The sequence below is a fragment of the Benincasa hispida genome, chromosome 6 (genome assembly GCF_027475165.1).
Source record: "Benincasa hispida cultivar pf3 chromosome 6, pf3_genome.v1.1, whole genome shotgun sequence".
Taxonomy (NCBI): Eukaryota; Viridiplantae; Streptophyta; class Magnoliopsida; order Cucurbitales; family Cucurbitaceae; genus Benincasa; species Benincasa hispida.
This window is the reverse complement of record NC_143483.1, coordinates 45,577,721-45,602,024: the sequence shown is the minus strand read 5'-3', so window position 1 is coordinate 45,602,024 and position 24,304 is coordinate 45,577,721. Positions and strand designations below refer to the sequence as shown.

Genomic DNA, 24,304 nt, shown 5'->3' with positions numbered 1-24,304 from the left:
AAGCATCATAAGTGGTGCAAAGTGCAATTTCAGTTTCATTTTGGCATGGGAAGAGTGCTGTGGAAGTTTTCAGAATTTACACAACATAAAAAGGCTTCTCCACCGCGCCATTTTCTTGCGCCAAAATTAACACGAACAGAAAGCAAATTGATTTTCAATCCGGTGCACCGAAGTCCACGAAGCTCAAATTCACCTCCTCATTCATCAATGGATTTTCGTTTTTCCTCTCTCGTGGTTAATGATTCTAAACCTTTCTCTTTGTTCCGGTGAATTGGAAGCAAGACAATGGGGGATTTGCAATCAGAATCGAGTGTCTTCAGTGTTCGGATCGTCTCCATCGACTACTACCTTGCACCTCCAATTCCAGGCCTCGGCGTATCCTACAGTAGCTTTCAAGGTAAACTTCGCTTCTCTTTCGCATTATGTTATGGTTTGCTTAGTTTATCACCTGTCGTGTCGACCGTGGGTTTCTTTTGATTTTCAGTTTTGGTAGTCAAGGTCAGGTTTAGGATTCTTTATGCGAATTTATAATCTTAAGTCGATGGTAGAATGATAATGGGAAGAGATTTTATACTCTGTTTTTATTCGTTCGTTCTCAACATGGCTACTATTTGAACTCGAATAAAGCAAGTGTAAAACATGAGTATAGATATTATTTGCTATATATATTATCCCCTTTATTTTTCTCGAGTACAAACTTGTCTTTGGGGTTTACTAATGCATTATTTCGTATCATTTAATTTGAAGGCGGGAAGGTGAACGAGGTCCCTGTATTGAGAATATATGGTTCCACTCCAGCTGGTCAGAAAACATGCGTCCATGTTCATGGAGTAAGTACTGTTACTGAGTCTCGAATAGACATTTGATTATGTATATATAATTTTAGAAAATTGAGTTTTCGTTGACAAGAAGAGAGAATAAAAAGCAGTATGTACTAACTATTCACAGAAGTGGGGGGTGGGGTTGTTAAACCCAACTTTTGTATACAGCTCTCACTTGGGTGTAAACTCACCCCATCTTTTTGTAATTATGGTATTACATCACTTACTACACAGTAGAATACTATTATGTAATCTTATACGACAATTTGCCTTTTTGTAATTTCAAGACATCAATGAAATTTCTCTAACTGTTTCTCATTCAAAAAAAAAAAAAAAAAAAAAAGAAGAAGAAGAAGAAGAAAAGAAAAGAAAAAAAAAGAAAGAAGAAAAAAAAAGAAGAAAAGAAAAAAACCCAACGGAAAATTACATAAGTCTTTGAGACCGAATCCCAAAGAAAGGAATTGAACTTGACGAAAGTTCGTATCTTCCACGATAAACAACAAGACTTCAGAGCTCCCCTCTTTTCAATAATGTGCCTTTCATCTCTTGGTGTAACTTGAGCCCCCTTTTGTAACTATAGTTTATCCTATCTCATAGCTCAATGAATAGCTTTCTGTAAACATATTGACTGGAAGCGGTTCGATTCATTTTTGTGATTTCATCATATCAATGAAATATTTAACCTATTAAAAAATGGTTTAACAAGGAAAGAAGAGCTAGGAAATTTGACATCTCTTTATCAGATAGAAGGGCCAAAGTTTTTGACATCTCTATTTTCAGATGGAGAAGTACACCATGACCACAAATAAGAAAGGAGAAAGTAGATCTCCCCGTTTGGTTTTCCTTGGAAAAAAAACCCCTAATTTATCTTGAAGACAATGCCTTGTTTCTTTTAAACTTGGTATTCTTCTAATGCCTCTTTCCTAGTTTTTTATCCAAGATATGTCTTCTGCTTGCAAAATCCCCTTGAGGAGAAGAGATGGTACTAGGTTCATTGTTGTAAAGCCTTAAGTTAATTATTATTATTGTTTTGGTAATATATGTCTCTTGGTCAGCACGAGATTATTAATCGACCAAGTCATTTTTCTTCAATGTATTCAACTGCCATTTTTAAGTGCATGTATACAACTTTATACGAACATACGTGTATGCATGCATGTTTTAAAATTAGGTTTTATTTTTGTAGGTTTTACCCTATTTATATGTGCCGTGCTCAGAGATTTCATTGCAGTTGCACTGCAAAGGTATGCAACTCACGAATGTGATTATAGTTTTATTTTGGTTATCAAGCCTATTCCATGAGCATGTTACTGTCATGTTTCATATTATTTAATTTTACATTACTTTCCTGATAACAATTTAATCTATTATGTCTGTATATAATAGTAAAAACATTTAATTATTATAAATATCCTTTGAAGTCAATACTGATGTAAATGTAACTCAACAATTAAGGCATCCCTACTAACCTAGGCCGTAGGATGTATTATTCTCAAAATATACTTGGAATCTAATCTAGGATTCAGCTTGTTGAACACCAGCAAAATTCAGCCGTTATTGCTCTCCTTAAATTTTGAAGAAATAAGGTTGGCTATGAAGAATCTTGGTAAAGACAAGGCACGGGGACCAGATGGTTATACTACTTATTTTTTCTTGAAGTATTGGCCTCTTTGTAGAGTAGATTTTCTAAGTTTCTTTGATGAATTTCACGACAAAAGTCACTTAAATTCCTGCACGAAAGAGGACTTTATATGCCTGATGCTGAAAAAGAAGCTGCTGTTTCTGTAAAGGACTTTTGATCAAGTAGTCTTACAACCTCGATATACAAAATTATTGCAAAAGTTTTAGCAGAGCGTTTGAAGAACGTAATGCTGACATTATTTCTTATTCTCAGAGCGCATTTGTTGAAGGGAGTCAGATTTTAGATCCTATTATTATTGCCAAGCCGTGGAAGATCATAGATCAAAACATAAGGGATGGACTCTCAAATTGGATTTAGAGAAAGCTTTTGACCGTATGGACTCGGAATTTCTAGAGGAAGTGGTGAAACTCAAGGGCTCCTATCAAAATGAATTGGTTGGATCAACGATTGTGTTAAAAACTCTACATTCTCTATTTTTATTAATCAATGACCCCCGTGGCCAAATTTTAGCTTCTAGTGGGATTAGACAAGGAAACTCACTATTGTCTTTTCTTTTTCTTCTCGTTAGTGAAGTTTTGAGCAGCCTTATTGGCACGATTCATGCCAATTGTGTATTTAAAGACTTTATCATAGGCAAAGATAAAGTTCATGTCCCCATTCTACAAGTTGCTGATGACACACTCCTATTTTGTAAGTATGATGATGACATGCTCGATACTCTTATACTTACTATTAAATTATTTGAATGGTGCTCAGATCTAAAAGTAAATTGGAAAAAAAGTTGCTTTGCATATGCTTAATGTGGACGATGCTAAGTTGCACTCAACATCTTCTAGTTTGAAACGTGAAGGGGAATCTTTGCCTTTTATGTATTTTGGTCTCCCTTTAGGGGGTTACTCACAGATAGTTAATTTTGGCAAGATAAAATTCAAAAGAAGCTAGATAGGTGGAAAACATTCAATCTATCAAGAGGAGGAAAATTGACACGCAACTCAATTCTATCTGACATGCCCATTTGTTACATGTTGATTTTCTCCATGCATCCCAAAGTTAATATGGAAGTGGAAAGAGTTTTGTTTGTTTTGTTTTTTTTGGATGGTTCAAAGGGAGATTAATCATATAGTAAAATGGGAATTGGTTTGTAAAGCACAAACTGATGGTGGTTTGGGCATTGGCAGCTTGAAATTAAAAAATATGGCATTTTTGGCTAAGTGGGGTTGGAGATTTATGCTTGAAAAAGATTTTCTTTGACATAAAGTGATTCAAAGCATTCATGGCATCGATATTTATCATTGGCACACCTCAGGGAAATATGGTTGAGGCTTCGTATCCCATGGATTAACATTTCCAAGGTTTGGAAACATGTTGAGTCTTTCGCATCCTTCAAGCTTGGAAATGGCAGTAGATTCTATTTTTCGTTAGGCATATGAGTCTATGATTCTTCCTTGAAATCGTGCTTCCTTTGTTTGTTCAGACTATCAATTCTTCGTAATGGTTCATTTTTTTGACCATTTGGATAGTGATACTCTTTCCTAGAATATCATGCTTCGTCCTTTACTTAAGGATGAAGAGATGATGGGTTTTTAGCATATGCCTGGTGTTAAATCACCAATTGCCTCAAAAACTTAAGTTGATGAGTGTAGGTAAATCGTATCTTCTAACACTCTCCTCACTTGTGGTCTTGAAATATGTAGAAAACTTAACAATTAGAAATCAATATTAATTAGGGAGGAAATAACATTGCAGGGTTTGAATGTAAGACCTCCTAAACCACTTGCTTGATATCACATTAAATTACTGATCCAAAAATTTAAGTTGATGAGTGAAGGTAAATTTAATATTATATCATCTAACACTTGAAATTTTAGTAGAAAGAAGGTGGCTGCATTTCCGGATACAAGAAGCTGGTCCTTTGATCTTTTGGGTAGTTTTATTATGAAATCTCGTTCAAAGTATTTGACAGCATCAAGCCAAAAACTAGTAAGGTAAAAAATGCTCTCCCCGTAAAAAATGCTCTTCCCTCTCTCCTCCTTTCCTCCCTTCCCCCACGCCCTCCCTTCCGACCACCCCACCGGAGCTCACCATGCCTTCCCTAACCTTCCCTCCTTCTAACCGCCTCTCTCACCCCTCTCCTTCCAACCTTCTTCCGGCTCCTATCATTCCACCGAACTCCTCTCTCACTCTGTTTCTGCCCTGTTTCCAGCCATGGTTTCTTTCTCTTGCCGTATCCTTGACCACACCTTCCATATGGAGCAAGAAGGATCGAACTTCCTTTTAAAAGACATAAAAAAAGGACAGTCCATTCTTCTCTCCTTAACCTCAGTTAAATGGCTTCTTGAGAGCTTTCGCAGACTATTATATGGTTCCACCTTTGAGTTTTTCCTTCTAAAGGAAAGAGTTGATCAAAGCTTCATGAGGCTTGCCAAATTTCGTGCAAAGTAGAATTGGTTTGTAGAATGTGCTGTATGGCCAATCACAGGAGGAAGAAGGAACATCCACATCTCGTTCGGCAATGAAAAAGCAAGCTGGCAAGACTTAAAGGAGGTGATCGATAGCTGCATCCAATACTTTAGAAAATCTCCTATTCTCCAGGTTAGTTCTTCTTCATCTCCTCCCTCTCCTAAACATAGTCCAGCCGGTCGTACCAGCCCTACTCCACCTCCCTGTGGGAACTCTGCCCTCCCATCTTTCCCTACTCCACATGCGAAGAAACAGAGCAACCTTGCTGTCTGGTTAAAGAAGAATGATGATGTCTTGCCTGAAAATTTTAGTAACCTCTGGATTATCTCAAGACTTATGGCATCAAATGGGTGGAAGGAAATTGCGGTAGAACTAAGAAAGTGCCTAGGCACCAATGTCATCATTAATCCTCTGTTTGCAGACAAAGTCCTCATCAAACTAAGCCAAGGAAACCTCAACGAAAAAGTGCCAATGCAGGGTAAATGGACTAAGTTTGGCCCTTTTCATCTTCATCTGGAAAAATGGAATTCATTCAGTCCTGGAAGGCCCTCAGTAATGCAAGGTTATGGGGGTTGGATCACAATCAAAAACCTTCCCTTATATTATTGGTGTAGGAAAACTTTTGAAGCAATTGGGGCTTATTTTGGTGGTTTAATTGCTATTGCATCAGAAACTTTTAATCTCATCAACTGTTTAGAAACAAAAATTCAAGTCAGGAAGAATTTATGTGGATTCATGCCAACCACCATTGAAATTAAGGATGATATTCATGGAAGTTTTTACTTAAACTTTGGTGATATTGCTTGCTGTCATCAGCCTTCAAAACTACTCCCTAAAGTCTTGCTTAAAGACTTCTCCAACCCAATAGACCTAGTTCGGTTACAAGATGGTCGAAAGGATGAAGATGCCTCCTCCCAATTTGATTTAATTGATTTATCCAATTGGTCTTTCCTATTGTCAAATAAATCCAAGCCTAAGTTCTTACGAAATCCAAGTGCAAAAGTAGAAAAGTTGAAAGAAATCCAAAAGCCACAGACTTCAAATATCAATCTGGGAGAAATAAGGGAAGTCGAAAAGCCATTTTGTTTTTTTAATGAGGCTGATGAAGCAAATCACTTAATTCTGGAAGTTGAGAAGTACCCCCCCCCCTCACTCACAGCCGCAACCTTCTGAAAAGGCTTTTTTCAAGTCAAAAGAAGTTGAGAAGCCCCCCTTGCAACCGCAGTCATTCGAAAGATCCTCTGGCATATTAAAGGAAACCGAAAAGCCCCCTGAATTAATTGTTGTTTCAGATAAGGCTCCTTGTTTAATTTTGAAAACTCCTCGTGTTCCATGGTTAGATATTAATTCATTTGCTGCCATTAAGATGAAAGAGAAAGAAGTTGAAAAGCTACCTGTGCCAAAAAGAAAAAAGAAAGCAAAATTTTGTGTCCCTTGCATTGTGGTGCTCCCTTCAGTTTCTTCCTCAGTTGAGCATGTCTTAGCCAAGCCCGAAACCCAAGCTACCCATCGGTCTTCCTCTTCCCCTGTTCTCTGCCTTAATTCCTTTCCCCTGCTCTCCCCTGTTTTTCCAGATCACTCGACCTCCCTGCCTTCACTACCCTCAAACATTCGATCCCCTCCTTGCCCTTCTCTCCCCTGTCCTAACAGAGCAATCTTTACCTCTGTCTCTGCATCCTTCAAGCCTCCTCTTCCTCCCTTCAATATTAAACCAGCCCTTAAACCTAGCAAAACAAACCAGAAACGGCTAAACAGAGCCCGCCACCCCTCTTGCCTTTTCAAAACTTTTCCCAAGCACTTTATCAGAAGAAAGCACCCGAGGGAACACCCCAAAAGCCTCGGACTCACCCTCAACTTAGACTCCACCCAGCCCCAAGAAGCTAGAATCCCTTCTTTTCCAAAGCAACCTTTTAATTCCAGGTCAGATTATGCATCTTCTTTTCCCCCTTACAACCCAACTGGACCACTACCAAAAGAAATCCCTATTTTCACCCCTAAAACTCAATCAATCATGGAGAAAGATTGCCCTCCCGATTCCCCTTTTAGTATCAGTACAGAGGAAAACGATTGGCTCATCAATTCAGAAGATCAAGATGAGCCAATTCCGGAAGAAACCCTACTTGCTGACCTAACTACCCTGTTTCAAACAGGGGAGGACCTTACTGTCTAGACTAAAACCCCCAACCCTTCCCATCCAGCCCCCCCTTCAACCTCTTCTGACCTTCCAGCACACCTACTGAGTTTAGTCACTGACTGCAGCCTATTATTGGACTAATCATTGGTTGTTGGAACACCAGAGGTCTCAAAGACATTAATAAAAGATTGGCCCTTAAATGATTCTGAAAGAAAATTAACCCTTCAATTGTGCTAATTCAAGAATCCAAGAAGGAAAATTTTGATGCAAGTTTCATTAAATCTTTATGGAGTTCTAAAGATGTTGATTGAGAATTTGTTGAATCTTTTGGTGCTTCTGGTGGGTTGTTAACAATGTGGGACACAAGTTTAATTTCAGTAATAGAAACCCTCAAAGGTGGTTACTCCCTCTCAATTAAATGCAACACTAGTTGTAAAAAGACTTGTTGGGTCACTAATGTATATAGGCCAACCGATTACAAAGAAAGAAAATTTGTGTGGGAAGAACTTCTTTCCTTGGTAGCTTATTGTGAGGACGCATGGTGTATGGGTGGCGATTTTAATATCACAAGATGGGCACACGAAAGATTCCCCTTGGGTAGAAGCACTAGAGGCATGAGAAAGTTTAATAAGTTCATTGAGCAAGCAAAACTCATGGAAATCTGGTTGAGTAATGGAAAGTTTACGTGGTCAAGGAAAGGTATCATTGTTTCAAGATCCTTACTAGATCGCCTCTTCATATCAAAAGGTTGGGATGAGTTATTTGAAAATTCTAGAACCAATAGACAAGCCTGGATTTTTTCAGACCACTACCCAATTTTATTAGAAGCCGGCTCATTCAGTTGGGGTCCTTCACCATTCAGGTTTTGCAATAGTTGGCTACTAAACAAAGATTGCATCTAAATTATGGAGAAAGCATGGTTTGACAGCAAAGTACACGGTTGGGCTGGTTTTGTACTAAATCAGAAGCTGAAAGATGTGAAAACAACAATAAAACAGTGGCATCACAACAATAAGGAAGAATTAAAACAGAAAGAGGAGAGGCTACTAGTAGAAATAGAAAATTGGGATACACTTGCTGAGAATTCCCCACTTTCCAGCACTGATTATGCAGCTTGGTCTTCTTCAAAATCAGAACTAATGGCCTTATATAGGTTGGAAGAAATTAACCTATTGCGGAAGAGTAAACTAAACTGGCTCAAGCAGGGAGATGAGAATTCAAGCTTCTTTCACAGATTCTTAGCAGCAAAAAAGAGGAGAAATTTTATAAACAAGTTAGTTGATGAGCAAGGGGTCCCAACAAAGTCGAGTGCAGAAATTGAAAGCCTAATACTCCACTTTTACAGCAGCCTTTATCTAAAATCTCCAGGGCAGAGGCATTTCCCTTTAAATCTAGATTGGCCTTGTGTGAACTCGAATCAGAATCTTCTCTTGCAAAATAATTTTTCAGCCACAGAAATCCTCTCAGCCATAAAAACCCTTGGCAAAAGTAAAGCCCCAGGCCCCGATGGCTTCACCATAGAATTTTTGCTGAAATTTTGGTCTATTCTCAAAACAAGCTTCCAAGATACCTTTAATGACTTCTACAAGAATGGCAAGATCAATGCGTGTATAAAAGAGAATTTCATTTGTTTAATTCAAAAGAAGAAAGTAGCAATCAAGGTAAGTGATTACAGACCCATTAGCTTAACCTCATTAATCTACAAAGTCATTGCTAAGGTGTTAGCCGAGAGATTGAAAGAGGTAATGTCCGACATCATTACTCCCTCCCAATGTGCTTTCATAGCAGGAAGGCAAATTTTGGATCCCATACTTATAGCCAATGAAGCGGTGGAGGAGTATAGAGCAAAAAAGAAGAAGGGTTGGATCCTTAAACTTGATATGGAGAAAGTTTTCGACCGAGTTGATTGGGATTTTCTAGAAAAAGTGCTTCGGGCTAAGAACTTCAATCAGAAATGGATAAAATGGATCTTGGGATGTGTCAAAAACCCATTTTACTGGTTGTTCATTAATGGGAGACCAAGGGAAAGAGTAGCCGCTTCAAGAGGGCTTAGACAAGGTGATTCTCTCTCCCCTTTTCTTTATCTTCTAGTTAGTGAAGTTTTGAGTGCATTAATTTCCAAACTCAACCAATCCGGCATCATTGAAGGTTTTTAAGTAGGCAAAGAGCAAGTTCAAGTCTCCATACTCCAATTTGCGGATGATACCTTATTGTTTTGCAAATATGACAGCACTATGCTGTTAAAACTTAAGCATACAGTGGAGCTCTTTGAATGGTGTTCAGGGCAGAAGGTAAATTGGGATAAATCAGCACTCTATGGCATTAATGTGGATGATAGTGAGCTCTATACTACAGCAGCTTCATTGAATGTTTCGTTTGACCACCTCCCTTTCTATTATCTAGGGTTGTCTCTAGGGGGCTACCCGAAAAGAGCCTCCTTTTGGCAGCCGGTCTTAGATAAAGTACAAGGTAAACTCGGCAAATGGAGAAGATTCAATCTATCTAGGGGTGGAAGAGCCACTCATTGCACCTCCGTCCTTTCAAACCTTCCAACCCATTACTTGGCCATCTTCTTTATGCCCGAAGGGGTAGCAACTAAAATGGAAAGGTTTATACGAAGCTTCTTTTGGGAAGGCAATAAGGGCAGCAAGCAAAATCACTTAGTTAAATGGGAATTGGTTTAAAAACCTTTAGCAGATGGTGGTCTAAGTCTTGGGGGGCTCAAAGCTATGAACATTGCACTCCTTGCTAAATGGGGGTGGAGATTGTTCAATGAGGAAAACTCTCTTTGGGGCAGAGTTGTTAGAAGTATTCATGGTAAGGATGCTTTTGATTGGCATACGACAGGGAAAGGAGGTAGAAGTTTGAAAAGTCCATGGATTAGCATCTCAAAGACATGGCTTAAGGTAGAATCATTGGCCACTTTCAAACTAGGTAATGTCAGTCGAATTGCTTTCTGGTTAGACACCTGGGAAGGACCCTCCCCCTTCAGTATCCTTTTTCTTAGCTTATTTAGAATCACCATGCTCCCCAATGGCTCAGTTGCCGATCATTGGGACAATAGCATAGCTTCGTGGTCCATTACTTTCCGAAGATCGTTTAAAGATGAAGAAGTGTTGGCCTTCCAAGACTTGTTGAGGAAAATTGTAAGTAGAAGCCCTTCTCTTTCTTTTGATAAAAGAGTGTGGTCCATCTCAACCACTGGCCAATACACCGTTAAATCCCTCAAAAGCCACCTAACACCATTCTCCCCCTTGGAAAAACCCATCTTCTCGGCTATTTAGAAAACAAAAAGTCCAAGAAGAGTCAACATCCTTATTTGGATTATGCTTTTCGGTCAGTTGAATGTAGTTGAAGTCCTTTAGAGAAAGCAATCAACATCCTCCCTTTCCCCCACAGTTTGCCCATTCTGCCTACATCATAGTGAGGACTCCCTTCACCTTTTCTTTACATGCCTTTATTCAAATTGGTGTTGGAAAAAGCTGCTATGTTTGTTCAATCTTTCATGGACCTTGTGCAATGATTTCAAAAGTAACGTGTTTCAGCTCCTTGCCGGCCCCATCTCCTACAAATCCATCCATTTGTTATGGGGTAATGCTGTAAAAGCCTTATTGGCAGACCTTTGGTTTGAAAGAAATCAAAGGATTTTCCATAACAAAGCCACTAGATGCCAAGACAGCTTTGAAGCCGCCCGTCGTCAAGCCTCCTCCTGGTGCCTCCTTTCCGTGCCTATAGCCTTTCAGATTTCAACCTCAATTGGGGGGCCTTTATCTCAACCTCTCCTATCGGACAACACTAAACTTTTCCAAATTTCCAGATTTCAGCAACACTTATTGAACTTTTTATATATTTACATAAGTTTCAGGCCACTGTTTTGGCTTTATCTTTAGTTATTCACTTTTGATGTTTCTTTAGGCTTTGTCCTCATTTTGTAATCTTGTTATTATATCTCCCAGTTATGGGTTAGAATTGGAGATGATGAGGGTGCTAAGGGAGTGTCAACCTAGTTGAGACGTCCGGGTGAATCTCCTGATCCTTTTACAAGCACTTGTATTTTCGCTTTACTCTTTGTATAACTCTCTTGTACTTAGAGCTTTCGCTCCTCTCTATTTATTAATACAATGAATCGTTTCCTTTTCAAAAAAAAGTATTTGACAGCATCTTCACCTACAAAAGAAAGTGGTTGTATTTGCAAGAGCATTGAGAAGTTTTTGAGAGATTTTCTTTGGGATGGGGTGGAGAAAAGGAAAGGGTCTCATTTAGTTAGATGGGAACTTATTGAGCAAACTATGAATCGGGGGGGAGGGTTGGGGGGTTGAGCTCAAAAATTCAAGGATTTTGACAAAGCTCTATTGGCTAAATGGCTTTGGCATTTTCCCCTTGGGCCGGGTTCCTTGTGGCAGAGGATTATTGTGAGCAAACATGGTCCCCACCCTTGTGAGTGGGTGGTGCAAGGGGTTAAAGGCACGCGTCAAAATCTGTGGAAAGATATTTCTTTTCAGCTCCCTTCTTTTTGCCATCTTGTCTATTGTGTTGTGGGAGAAGGTAAGGAAATGTATTTTTTGAAAGATCTTTGGGTGGGGAATAGACCCCCCTCCCCTTCTGCATTTTCTAGGTTGTATCGTTTGTCCTCTTTGAAAAATTGTTTCTTGTTGGATTTTTTGGTTTGGTCGGGGAATTCTGTTTCATTCTCCTTCGGGTTCCGTTGGCCGTTGTCCAATAGGGAAACGACGGAGGTGGCCTCTTTTCTTTCCTTGCTTGAGGGTTCTGACTTTAGGCTTGGGAGAAGGAATGTTTGTATTTGGAGTTCTAATCCTTTGAAAGGCTTTTCTTGCAAGTTGTTCTTTAGGATTTTATTAGATTCCTCTCATATTGTTGAATCGGTCTTTGATGCTTTATAGAGGATTAAGATTTCGAAGAAAGTTAAGTTCTTTGCCCGACAAGTTTTGCTTGGTCATGCAGATACGATGGATAGGCTTGTGAGAAAGATGCCTCCGTTAATGGGTCATTTTTATGTTGTATCCTTTATCGGAAGGCAGAAGAAAACCTGGATCACCTTTTCTAGGGGTTTGTTTGTGAGATTTGTGTGGAATGGTTTCTTGCAGGAGTTTGATTTTGTGCTTGCTCATTAGAGGGATGTGCGGTTGATGATCGGGAAGTTCCTCCTTCTGCCTTTTAAAGAGAAAGGTCGTTTTCTGTGGTCTGCATGGATGTGCACTTTATTGTGGGACCTTTGGGGGGAGATGAACAGTAGGGTGTTTCGTCGTGTGGAGAGGGACCCTAACGAGTTTTGGTCTTTATTAAGGTTTCATGTTTCTCTTTGGGCTTTGGTTTCGAAGATCCTTTGTAATTATTTCCTAGGCAATATCTTACCTAGTTGGAAGTCTTTCTTTAGTGGGGTTTTCGTGAGCTTGATTTTTTGTATGCACTTATGTTCTTTCATTTTTTCCCAATGAAAGCAGTTGTTTTTATTAAAAAAAAATGAGGTTTATTCGGCCATATGGAAATCTAAATGTCTCAAGCACATCAATATTCTTATTTTTTTTTTGAAAAGGAAACAATTCATTATATTAAAAAAAATGTGAGCTAAGGCCCAAAGTACAAGAGTGTTATACAATGAACGATACAACGTCCAAAAACCAAAAGGATCAGTAAGCGCACCCGGGCATCTCAACTAGGTTGACACCCCCTTAGCACCCTCATCACTTCCAAGAAAATAAAATTAAAAATAAAACTAGTAATAAGAGAATAGAACAAACAACACTACAAGCCCAAACAATGGCCGAACAATGGGGGAGAAAAACAAAACAAGACCGTCTAAAAAAACCAAGGAAAAAAGCAAACTACTGACGAGGCTAAGAACCGCTGTTGGGAAGGGAGATTAAAGCTCTCCAGTTGAGATTGAAATCTGATAAAATGTAGCTATTAAAAGGCTTGGAGAGGATACACCAGGAAGAGGCATGACGACGGGTGGATTCGAGGCGGTCTTGGCAACCAAGAGATTTATCATGAAACATCTTTTGATTTCTTTCAAACCAAAGTTCTGCCAAAAGAGCTTTGACCGTGTTAAACCAAAGCAAACGGCTGGATTTATGGATGTTTGTTCCAACTAATAGCTGCAGCACGTTACCCCTGAAATCATTGCTCATAACCCATGAAATATTGAAGATGGACAACTTCTCCCAGTACCAAGCTGAATAGGAGCACGCAAAGAAGAGGTGGAGAGAATCTTCGATAGAATGTAGGCACAAAGGACAGATTGAAGGGGAAATATAGTTGGATGACAACTTCCTTTGTAAAACCGAGGCTACATTCAGCTGTCCATAAAGCATTATCCAGACAAGAATACTAATCCTTCGAGGGCTACTTGTCTTCCACAAGGCCGAGAAAAGAGATTTGTCCAAAGGGGAGGAGGGGGAAAGGTGTATTTTAAGGATGTTGACCGTGAAAAGACCTGAGGCTGAAATAGACCGACCCTTTATCAAATTCAACTGAAACTCTTCTTGCTGCAAGAACCCCAAGCAACTCTTGAAAAGAAAACATCTCCTCATCTTTAAGCAAATGGCGGAAGGAAATCGACCAAGCGGCCAGTCGGCTGTCCCAAGTCAGCTACTGAACCGTTTGGAAACAAGGTGATTCTGTAAAGACTTGGAAATAAGGTATTGAAAGGAGTCACTCCTTCCCAAGGGTCTAACCAAAACGCAATCCGGCTGCCATTTCCAAGCTTGAATGTGGCCAAAGACTCAACTTTTAGCCAAGACTTCGAAATACTGACCCACGGGCTTCTCAAACTTTTGCCCCCTTTACCTGCCATGTGCCAATTAAAAGAATCTTTTCCATGTATGCTTCTGATTACTTGGCTCCAAAAAGAACCTTCCTCATTAAAATATCTCCAGCCCCATTTAGCAAGGAGTGCTAAATTCATACTTTTGAAACCACCAAGGCCGAGGCCTCCATCTGCCAAAGGTTTTTGCACTGAAGCCCACTTCACCAGGTGATTTAGCTTGCTGCCATTATGTCCTTCTCTAAAGAAGTTCCTTGTAATCCTCTCCATCTTTGATGCAACTCCTTCGGGCATAAGGAAAATGGACATATAATGAGTTGGGAGATTTGACAAGACTGACTTGCATAAAGTGGCTCTACCTCCTCTTGATAGGTTGAAACGTTTCCATTTGTCCAATTTAGCTTGAAAATTGTCCAATACCGGTTGCCTTTCGGATACCCACCTAAAGGCAACCCTAGGTAGGAGAAGGGAAGGTGGTCAGCCTTACAATTCAAAGATGCAGCTGTGGAAATCAGCTCGTTTTCATCCACATTGATACCATAAAGGGCTGATTTTTCCCAATTCACTTTCTGACCCGAACACCATTTAAAAAACTCCACAGTTTGCTTCAGTTTTGCAAGCATGATGCTGTCATATTTACAAAATAATAGAGTACTGTCCGCAAATTGGAGGATGGAGATCTGAATTTTATCTTTGCCAACCACAAATCCTTCAATAAGACTGGCTTGAATGAGCTTATTCACCAATGCGCTTAACACTTCACTAACAATAAGGAAAAGTAATGGTGAGAGGGGATCACCTTGCCTTATACCTCTTGTGGTAGCCACCCTTCCCCTTGGTCGACCGTTGATGAAGACTGAGAACATGGGATTTTTAACGCATCCCATAATCCACTCTATCCATTTTTGACTGAAATTTTTGTTTCTCAACACCTTTTCTAGGAACTCCCAATCAACGCGGTCGAAAGCTTTTTCCAAGTCAAGCTTGAGAATCCACCCCTTCTTCTTTTTTACTCTATATTCCTCCACTGCTCCATTAGCAATAAGAATGGGGTCCAAAATTTGCCTTCCTTCAATGAAGGCACTTTGGGAAGGAGCAATGATATTAGACATTACCGATTTTAGTCTTTCAGCTAGCAGCTTTGTAATGACCTTATATATCACGGTAGTTAAACTAATTGGCCTGAAATCACTAACCGCAACTGCTATTTTCTTCTTTTGAATTAGACAAATGAAGTTTTCTTTTATACAAGCGTTAAGAGCTTACCATTCTTGTAGAATTCCTCAAGGGTGGAGTGCAAGTTTTTCTTTATTAGGTTCCAAAATTTCAACAAAAACTCCATAGTGAAGCCGTCGGGGCCAGGTGCTTTGCATTTTCCAAGTTTTCTTATAGCTGACTTTATTTCTTCAATTGAGAACTTGGCTTGTAAGGTCAAATTCTGATTTGAGTTGATGCATGGCCAGTCTAGGTTCAAAGGAATGTGTCTCATCCTCGGGGATTTAAGGAAAATGCTACTATAGAAATTCAGGATTAAGCTTTCAATCTCTCTATATGATTTCGTTGGCACCCCTTGATCATCTATTAGTTCAGAAATAAAGTTTCTTCTCTTTTTTGCTGCTAGGAATTTATGGAAGAAGCTTGTGTTTTCATCTCCCAACTTGAGCCACTTCAACTTACTTTTCTGAATTAGGTTGACTTCCTCCAGCCTACAAAAAGACATTAAATCTGATTTTAGAGTGGATCTAGTTGCCATTTCGCTGCTAGAAAGGGTAGAACATTCGGCAAGAGCATCCCACTTTTCAATTTCTTCTAACAGCCCTTCTTTTTTCCTTCTTTGAGCTTCTTGGAATTTAGAATGCCACTCCTTGACTGCTGTTTTTACCTTTTTCAGTTTTTGATTAAGGGCAAAACCAACCCAACCCTGAGCTTCACTACTTAACCAAGCAGTCTCAATGAGTTTGACACATTCCTTATTGAGCAGCTAGCTGTTACAGAATCTAAAATGGGATGGACCCCAGCTGAAATAACCGGCTTCTAGTAAAATTGGATAGTGAACAGAGAAGGTACGGACTTGTCTATTAGCTCTAGAGTTTTCAAACAACTCATCCCATGCTTTAGAGATGAAAAAACAGTCTAATAGAGATCTTGAAGTTGAAACCCCTTCCCTAGACCAAGTAAAGTTGCCATTTCCCAATCGGACCTCCAGAAGTTTGGCTTGGTCTATGAAGTTATTAAATTTCCTCATTCCTTTAGTGCTTCTGCCCAAAGGGAATCTCTCGTGAGCCCATCTTGTAATATTAAAGTCTCCCCCGATACACCAAGCTTTATCACAATAAACTGAGAGAGATAGGAGTTCTGGCCAAACAAATTTTCTTTCTTTGTAGTCATTTGGCCTATAAACATTAATGATCCAACAAGTCCTTTTACAAGCAGTGATGCATTTTACTGATAAAGAATACCCTCCTTTCAAGGTTTCAACCACAAAAATCAAACTCTTATCCCATAACGTCAGTAAACCACCTGAAGTGCCATATGATTCCACAAATTCCCATCCTATTTCTTTGGAGCTCCAAAGGGATTTGATGAAGCTTGCTTCAAAACTTTCTTTCTTTGATTCTTGAATTAAAACTACTACTGGATTATGTTTCTTTAGAAATCGCTTGAGAGCCAACCTTTTATTAACATCTTTTAGGCCTTTCGTGTTCCATGTCACAATTTTCATAATTATGGACCTAAATTTTTGGTTGCAGCCTCAGCAGCCAACTGTCAATCCAGAATAAGTCTGCAATCAGTGACTATGGACTTCAGATGGGCTGGAAGATTGCACGTGGCTGGAGAGATGGAGCCGGCAACTAAAGCTTCTGAAGACTTTTCATCCTCTGTCTGGAACAGGGGATTTAAGTCAGATAAAAGGGGGGCTTCTTTCCTTGAATCCTTTGTAATTTCCTCTGAAATATTCCAATCAACTTCTTCACTGCTCACACTGAAGGGAGAATCAATGAGGGCATCCCCTTTTTCTTTTGAATATGCACCCGGGGAAGAGCTTGGTGAGCCTCTCAGAAAAGTTAACTCTAAATTAGGTAAGGAAAAAACAGAGTGTTCAAAGAGAGGAGGGTGAGAAGGAAGGGGGGCTGACCTGATACTTTGGGACAGTCCTTGGACTGAAGTGCATCTAGCTTCTAGCAAATCCGGATTTTGATCAGCCACTGTCTTTACTTGAGGTAGGACTTCTTGAAAGAATCCTTCACTTGCTTTCTTTTGATGAAAGCTTTGGGAAGGATTTAAAGAGGCAAGGGGGGTGTCTTGCTTTGGAGTGCCATTTAGCCACAGATTTGCTAGGTCTTGGCGCTGCCTTACTATAGGGAGGAAGATGAGGTACAAGAGAGGGGGTGGGATTGCTTAAGGTGGGTGCTGAGTCTGGCAGTGGCAGAGGAACCAATTTTTTTACGGAGACAGGGGAAGAGGGCTTAATCAGGTTAGAGAATGGGAGGAGTGGAGCAAACTTAGGTGACGAATGGGCTTCCTTGGTGTTCGGGATAAGTAAAAATGACTGCCGAGAATTAAAATTAGAATTTCCCACGCCGCAAAGTCCTAAAGACTTTTCTTTTTTTTGTACGAATGACTGTTCAACTTCTAAAGGTATAATGTCGGCTGAACTACCTCCTTCCCCCATCTCTCTCTTCTTAATTACTCGGGGCACCTTTTCATATTTACATAAAAGATCTGTGACTTTTCACTTTCTTTCACTGGGGACTCTTTACCTTCTGATGCTTGTTCGACTTCTCCAGCTACAAATGAAGAATGAGTGGCTGATTTATCTGTGTAACTTTCCAGAGAAGGTGACTTTTCACATTCCTCAGCAAAGCTTGCATCATTTTTCAGGATTTGTTGCTTCAAGATAGACTTTTTTTAGGTTGGATTTGGGTTTCTTGAGAAACTCGGCTTGGATTGAGAGGAGACAAGGAAGGACCATTCTGAAATAGCAATATGGAAATTGACACCGTCATCTTTAATAACTTGATTCAAACAAACTAAGTCAATTGGATTAGAAAAGTCCTTAAAGAGTAAATTACCAAAATACTTGAAGGGAGCTTCTAAACATTCAATGTCACCAAAATTTAAGTAGAAATTGCCACGATTTTCATCCTTAATTTCAATAGTTGCCGGCATGAAGCCACTGAGGTTTCTTCTAACTTGAATTTTGGCTTCTAAACAATTAGTGAGGTTGAGAGTTTCTGAAGTTATCGATTCTAAACCCCCAAAATAAGCACTTATGGCTTCAAACGTGTTTCTGCACCAATAGTCCAGTGGAAGGTTCTTGATTGATAACCAGCCACCAAATCCTTTCATTACTAAGGGTCTGCCATGCCTTAATGGATTCCATTTTTCGAACATCAAATGATAAGAACCAAATAACTGCCACTTGCCCGAGTTTAAAACCAGATCGTTCAGATCACCATTACTGATCTTAATTAAATCTTTATCTGCAAACAGGGGATTTATAATGACAATGGAGTTGAAGGCCTCAGTTAGCTCTTTTGCAATTTCCTTCCATTCGTTAAAAACCAAAAGTCTTGAGATGATCCATAAGCTACCAAAGTCTTCTTTGAACACATCATGATTCTTTTGAATCCAAAAGGAGTTCCTGTTCTGTTTTGCCAACGTCGGAACATTGGACTTCTGATGCGAATCGACATTAATCTTTGGGGGCTTAGAAACCAAATGAGGGAGCTCCTTTCTCTCTTTTAACACTTCTGAATAACTTCTTTCTTGATGACCCAAGAGGGGAGGCGCTGGCCGAGTGTTACTGACCTGAACTAACTCAGAAGGGAGTTTAAAGGAGGAAGAACTTACTTGTTGAATAGGGGGCTCTTTGAAGTTGTGTATGCTGGCTTCAATCATGTCCTTGAAGTCTTGCCATCCAGATTTGTCATCACCATACGGAATGTGGATGTTCTTTCTTCCCCTTGAAGCTGGCCAAACTGTACACTCTACAAACCACTTATCTTTATCTCGAAATTTGGCTAAACGAATGAAACTCTGGTCTACTCTTTCCCTTAGTAAAAAGAATCCAAATGTTGGGCCAATGAGAAGTCTTCGAAAGCTTTCTTGAAGCTAGAGGGCTGAGGCCATTGAAAGGAACATGGTTTGGCCTCTTTTCAAATCTTCCACAAGGAACCCGAGTCCCTCTTGACACGTACAGAAAAAGTGATCAAGGATGTTACAGCTTTTGATCTCCATGGCAGAGAAGCGCACAAACACAGAGCAAAGAAAGCCGAAGGAAGGAAAACAGCCGGAAAGTGAAAGAGAGGAGGGAAGCGGGAGGGAAAGGGGCGCGGTTAAGGTGAGGAGACATGGTGAGTTCTGGTGGGATGGGAGGGGAGAGGGACATTTTTTCCTTCACATCAATATTCTTATTTGGGTGATATGGAGGTTTGTTTGGCCATATGGAAGTCTAAGTGTCCCAAGTCTGAAGTCCTTCAAAGAAAGACGCCTTCTCATTGCATGTTCCAACAGTTTGGCCACTTGTATGTCAGACAATGATACTTTGCAACATTTAATCTTTGATTGCTCATTTTCAAGGCAATGATGATGGAATTTGTTCTCAACTTTTAGTGTTCAGTGGGTGTTTCCAAACTTCTTCAAGGACAACGTTCTTCATTTGCTGGTTGGTCCTTCCTTCACCTTCAAATCTAAAGCTTTTGTGGTGCAGTGAAACCTCTTCTATCAGAAATTTGGTTTGATAAGAATCAGAGGATCTTTCACAATAAATTACTTCCTTGGTTCGATTGTTTCAGTTCATCTTGCCTCAAAGCTTCCACTTGGCCGTCTCTTTCTAAACATTATGCAAACTTCTCTATTCAAGACTTATGTCTCAATTGGATTATTTATCCTTATGCTGTTATCTTGTCTTTTTATATTTTTATGCCTTTTATTTTCTTTCCCTTCTAGGGTTACGTGTACTTTTGACCACTAGTTTCTTTCCATTATTTCAATGAAATTTTGTTCTCTAAAAAAATTATAGGGTTGCAGTATTTTTTAATAAATAAATAGTTATAAATAATTTTTTTATTATTTTTAAATAATTGAATGGCTATTCCAGCATGCTATATTTTCATGCACCTGCTTGATCATTGAATCTATGACACTGTTATGTTATGGTGCTACTATAGCTTAAAGATTTTTATTTTGCACAGGAGAAGCTTTAGGGAATGATGTATCTCTTGCCCTTGAAAAAGCCTTAAAGGTATTCTTTACGAGGACAACTAAGGGTTAAGTTCCCTCTCAATTATGTGTTAATCCCTGTTCTTTCATTGCTAATGACATTATTTTGGTTCTGTTTGAGCTTTGAAGCTGAAAGGCAATTCTGGTTCAAAGAGACAGCATGTACATGGTTATAATCTTGTTCGAGCGAAGAAGCTTTATGGTTACCATTCATCAGAAGAGCTTTTTATGAAGATATATTTGTATCCAAATGAAACGAAGTTTTATTTTATCCATCTGTTATACTGTTCAATAGGTTTTCCTGCCCATATTAACAGTCTGCAACCTGTGATTGAATGCCTTTGACAATAATTTAGATATTATCCTCAAGATATCACCCGCGCTGCAAATCTTCTGCTGGTATAGTTTTCGAAGTTTCACTTTGCAGCCATCATATTTCTTATCCTGTTGATTTACATGCTGAACTGGATGGTGGACATTGCAACGTCATCTGTTTCTCTGTAACAGATGATGATTTGCTTAGCATAATATTTTGTCAGTATATTATATGGAGAATTTGCAGTGAAAATATGCTTCTTTTGTTAGAAATTAGGAACTACATCAAGAGCTTAAACTATTGAGATCAATGCCGTAAACGAAACGAAGTTTGATAATAGTAACTACTGAAAATAAGGGAAGAAAAGACGAAGACAAGGTTTACGTAGAAAACCCTAGGCCAGGGAGAAAAAACCACGATAGATAGATTCTTATTAATTTGTTACATTTACAAAGCACCACAAACTCAAAAATAAATAGACTCAGAACAACCTTAAAATAGCAGAGAGAAGTAAAAAGACTAAAATGCCCTTAGGTCAAATACACCATAATGCCCTTAGGTCAAATACACCATATTTCAACACTCCCCCTCAAGTTGAGGCGTAGATATCAATAAGACCCAACTTGCTAACATAAGTATCGAAGCTTTGCCTTGGTAATCCTTTAGTGAGGACATCAACAACCTGTTGGCTTGAAGGAATGTAAGGAATACAAATACTGCCGCTGTCTAGTTTTTCTTTAATAAAGTATCTGTCAATCTCCACATATTTTGTTTTATCATGTTGCACTGGATTGTTGGCAATACTGATAGTTGCCTTATTATCGCAATAAACTTTCATAGGCTCATGACTGTCCTGGTGAAGATCAGACAGAACTTTCTTCAACCATATCTCTTTGCATATTCCCAGACTCATCGTCCTGTATTCTGCTTTAACACTACTTCTAGCAACTATCCCTTGTTTCTTACTTCGCCAGGTAACAAGATTATCCCACACAAAAGTACAGTATCCAGAGGTTGATTTTTGATCTGTAACAGATCTTGCCCAATCTAAGTCAGTATAAGCCTCGATGAATCTTTTGTCATGTTTCCTAAACATTAAGCCTTTTCTCGGAGCAGATTTCAGACACCTCAGAATTCGAATGACGACCTCCATATGCTTCTCGTAAGGAGTCTGCATAAACTGACTGGCCATACTGACAACATAAGATATATTTGGTCTGGTATGAGATAAGTAAATCAATTTTCCTACGAGATGCTGATACCTTTCTTTATTAACAGGAACTCCTTCAACAAAATCCCCCAGCTTGGTATTGACTTCAACAGGAGTATCAGTGGGTTTACATCCAGTCATTTTCCCTCAACAAATCCAGAGTATATTTCCGTTGAGAAACAGATATTCCTTCTTTCGATCTCACTGCCTCCATTCTGAGGAAATATCTCAGACTACCAAGATCTTTGATTTCAAACTCATCTGTCATTCTCCGTTTTAATTTGACAATCTTTGCTGCATCATCACCTGACAGAACAATGTCATCAACGTACACAATCAAAACAGCCATCTTCCCTGATGCTGATCTCTTTGTGAACAAGGTATGATCAAAATGCCCCTGAACAAAACCTTGGGACTTAACAAAGGTGGTGAATCTATCGAACCACGCTCTCGGAGACTGTTTGAAGCCATATAAGGATTTTTTGAGTTTACAAACCCGACTATCAAATTGTGCTTCAAATCCAGGAGGAGGGCTCATATATACCTCTTCTGCTAACTCACCATTCAGGAATGCATTCTTTGCATCAAGTTGATGGAGAGGTCAATCCTTGTTAACAACAACTGAGAGAAGAACTCGAATTGTGTTCAACTTTGCCACTAGGGAAAAAGTTTATGAGTAATCAATCCCGTATGCCTGAGTAAATCCTTTAGCAACCAGTCTGGTCTTGTACCTATCAAAGGTCCCATCAAACTTATACTTAACCGTGAACACCCACTTGCACCCAACCGTTTTATGGTCTTTAGGGAGTGCAACCAGATCCCATGTTCCATTTGTTTCGAGAGATTTCATCTCTTCCATAATAGCAACCCTCTACTCGGGAATTTCCATGGCCAAATGCACGTTGGTAGGTATTGTCATAGTATCCAAGTTGGTAGTGAAGGCAACCCATACGACTAGTTACTGTAAGACAGGAAACTATGCATAGAGTTCCTGGTACATGACCTAGTCTATTTCCGTAGTGCAATTGGTATATCAAGCGTGACATCATAATCTCCTGGTTTATCTGACTTCTCATTAATACAAGAATGGGGCCACACTTGCCCATTTGTGGCAATTCCTCACTCTCCCGAGTATCTCTTGGTGACGCATTACCACCTGCAGTTTCGACCTTGTCTGGGACAATCTCATTAGTCCCACCATTCTCATCCACATCACCTCCAATGCAATCATTCTTACCCACATCACCTCCAACGCAATCATTTGCACCTTCAGAACCATCATCAGAAATAGAAGTACCTTGAACTTGAGCTAGTACCGGTTTCGATTCTTGGACAGCTTCCGGTGGAGCAATAGGAGGCAATATTTCCTTTCTAAGATTCTTCCTGTAGTATATTATCCAGGGTACTTGTTTAGTAGGAAGGACATGGTCATTTGTATCGAGGATAGGCGCAGGAAAGAAGTCCATAGGAATGAAATATGTAGATGAGTTAGTCTCTTTGCTAGTGGTCTCTTCCTGAAGAAGACTAACGGGAAAAAAGGGTTTATACATGACACCCATAGTGACAAAGTACTTCGTTGAGGACGGATGAAAGCACTTATAACCCTGCTGGTGAAGTGAATACCCGACAAAGACACACTTCTGAGCACGAGGAGCAAATTTAGTTTGGTGAGGACCGTGACTACGAACAAAGGTAGTACACCCAAACATCCGAAGGGGGACATCTAGGATGAGACGTGTGGATAAGAAAGATTCTTTGAAACACTCAAGGGGTGTGTAAAATTTAAGAACACTGGAGGGCATCCGATTAATAAGGTGTGCAACAGTCAAAACAACATCCCTTCATAAACATGAGGGAAGAGATGCAGGAAGCATGAGGGAAGGGGCAACTTTGATAAGGTGGCGATTTTTCCGTTCAGCCACTCCATTTTGTTGTGGGGTATGAGCACACGAATTTTGATGAACGATGTCTTTCAAAGTTAAAAACTTGCGTAGGGTGTTATTAACAAACTCCTGCCCATTGTCACTCCGAAGAATAACAATCTTCGTATTAAACCGTGTTTCGACCGTAGTATAGAAATGTTGGAAAACAGACGTGACTTCCAGCTTATCAATAAAAAGAAAGACTCATGTAAGACGTGTGTGATCATCGATAAAAGTGACAAACCAACGCTTATCGGATAAGGTAGTAATGTTTGAAGGACCCCAAACATCACTATAAACTAGACAAAAAGATTGGGAAGGTTTGTAAGGCTGAGAGGGGAAGGAAACCCTAGGTTGTTTAGCACGTATATAGACATCCCAAGATAACGAAAAAATATCCACATTATGAAACAAATGGGGAAATAAATATTTCATATATTGAAAGTTTGGATGACTAAGGCGAAAATGCCACAACAAATAATCTTTTTCAGAAATTGTAAATGTAGATAATAAACTAGTCCTAGACAAACTCCTAGAGGTAGCATCATTAGAAAGGAAATAGAGACCCCTATCATGTCGGGCAGTGCCAATCGTTGTCCCCGAGCTCAAGTCTTGAAAGGAAACATCATCAGGTGAGAAAATAACTCTGCAGTTTAAATCCCTAGTCATTTTACTTATAAACAACAAATTGTAAGAGATCTTTGGCACGTGTAACACATTTTGTAAGATCAAGCCATGGAAGGGAGACAAATGACCCTTTTCGGCAACAAGAGCAAAGGACCAATCTGCA

The 24,304-nt window shown here is 39.5% G+C and overlaps 1 protein-coding gene across 2 annotated transcripts in view; it reads left to right on the top strand.

Annotated features, from left to right (window-relative positions):
* The window catches only part of REV3 (recovery protein 3), a 65,702-nt gene continuing 41,398 nt past the window's right edge, over positions 1 to 24,304 (top strand). Inside the window, exons 1-6 of one of the 2 annotated variants that reach the window (XM_039034165.2) lie at positions 1 to 397; positions 748 to 830; positions 2,008 to 2,065; positions 20,039 to 20,088; positions 20,196 to 20,308; positions 20,423 to 20,465. In XM_039034165.2, coding sequence (XP_038890093.1) covers positions 286 to 397; positions 748 to 830; positions 2,008 to 2,065; positions 20,039 to 20,088; positions 20,196 to 20,308; positions 20,423 to 20,465 — 459 coding nt within the window. In that variant the 5' untranslated portion in view covers positions 1 to 285. The remainder of the gene's footprint in view (positions 398 to 747; positions 831 to 2,007; positions 2,066 to 20,038; positions 20,089 to 20,195; positions 20,309 to 20,422; positions 20,466 to 24,304) is intronic. The other variant, XM_039034167.2, reaches the window with a different exon arrangement.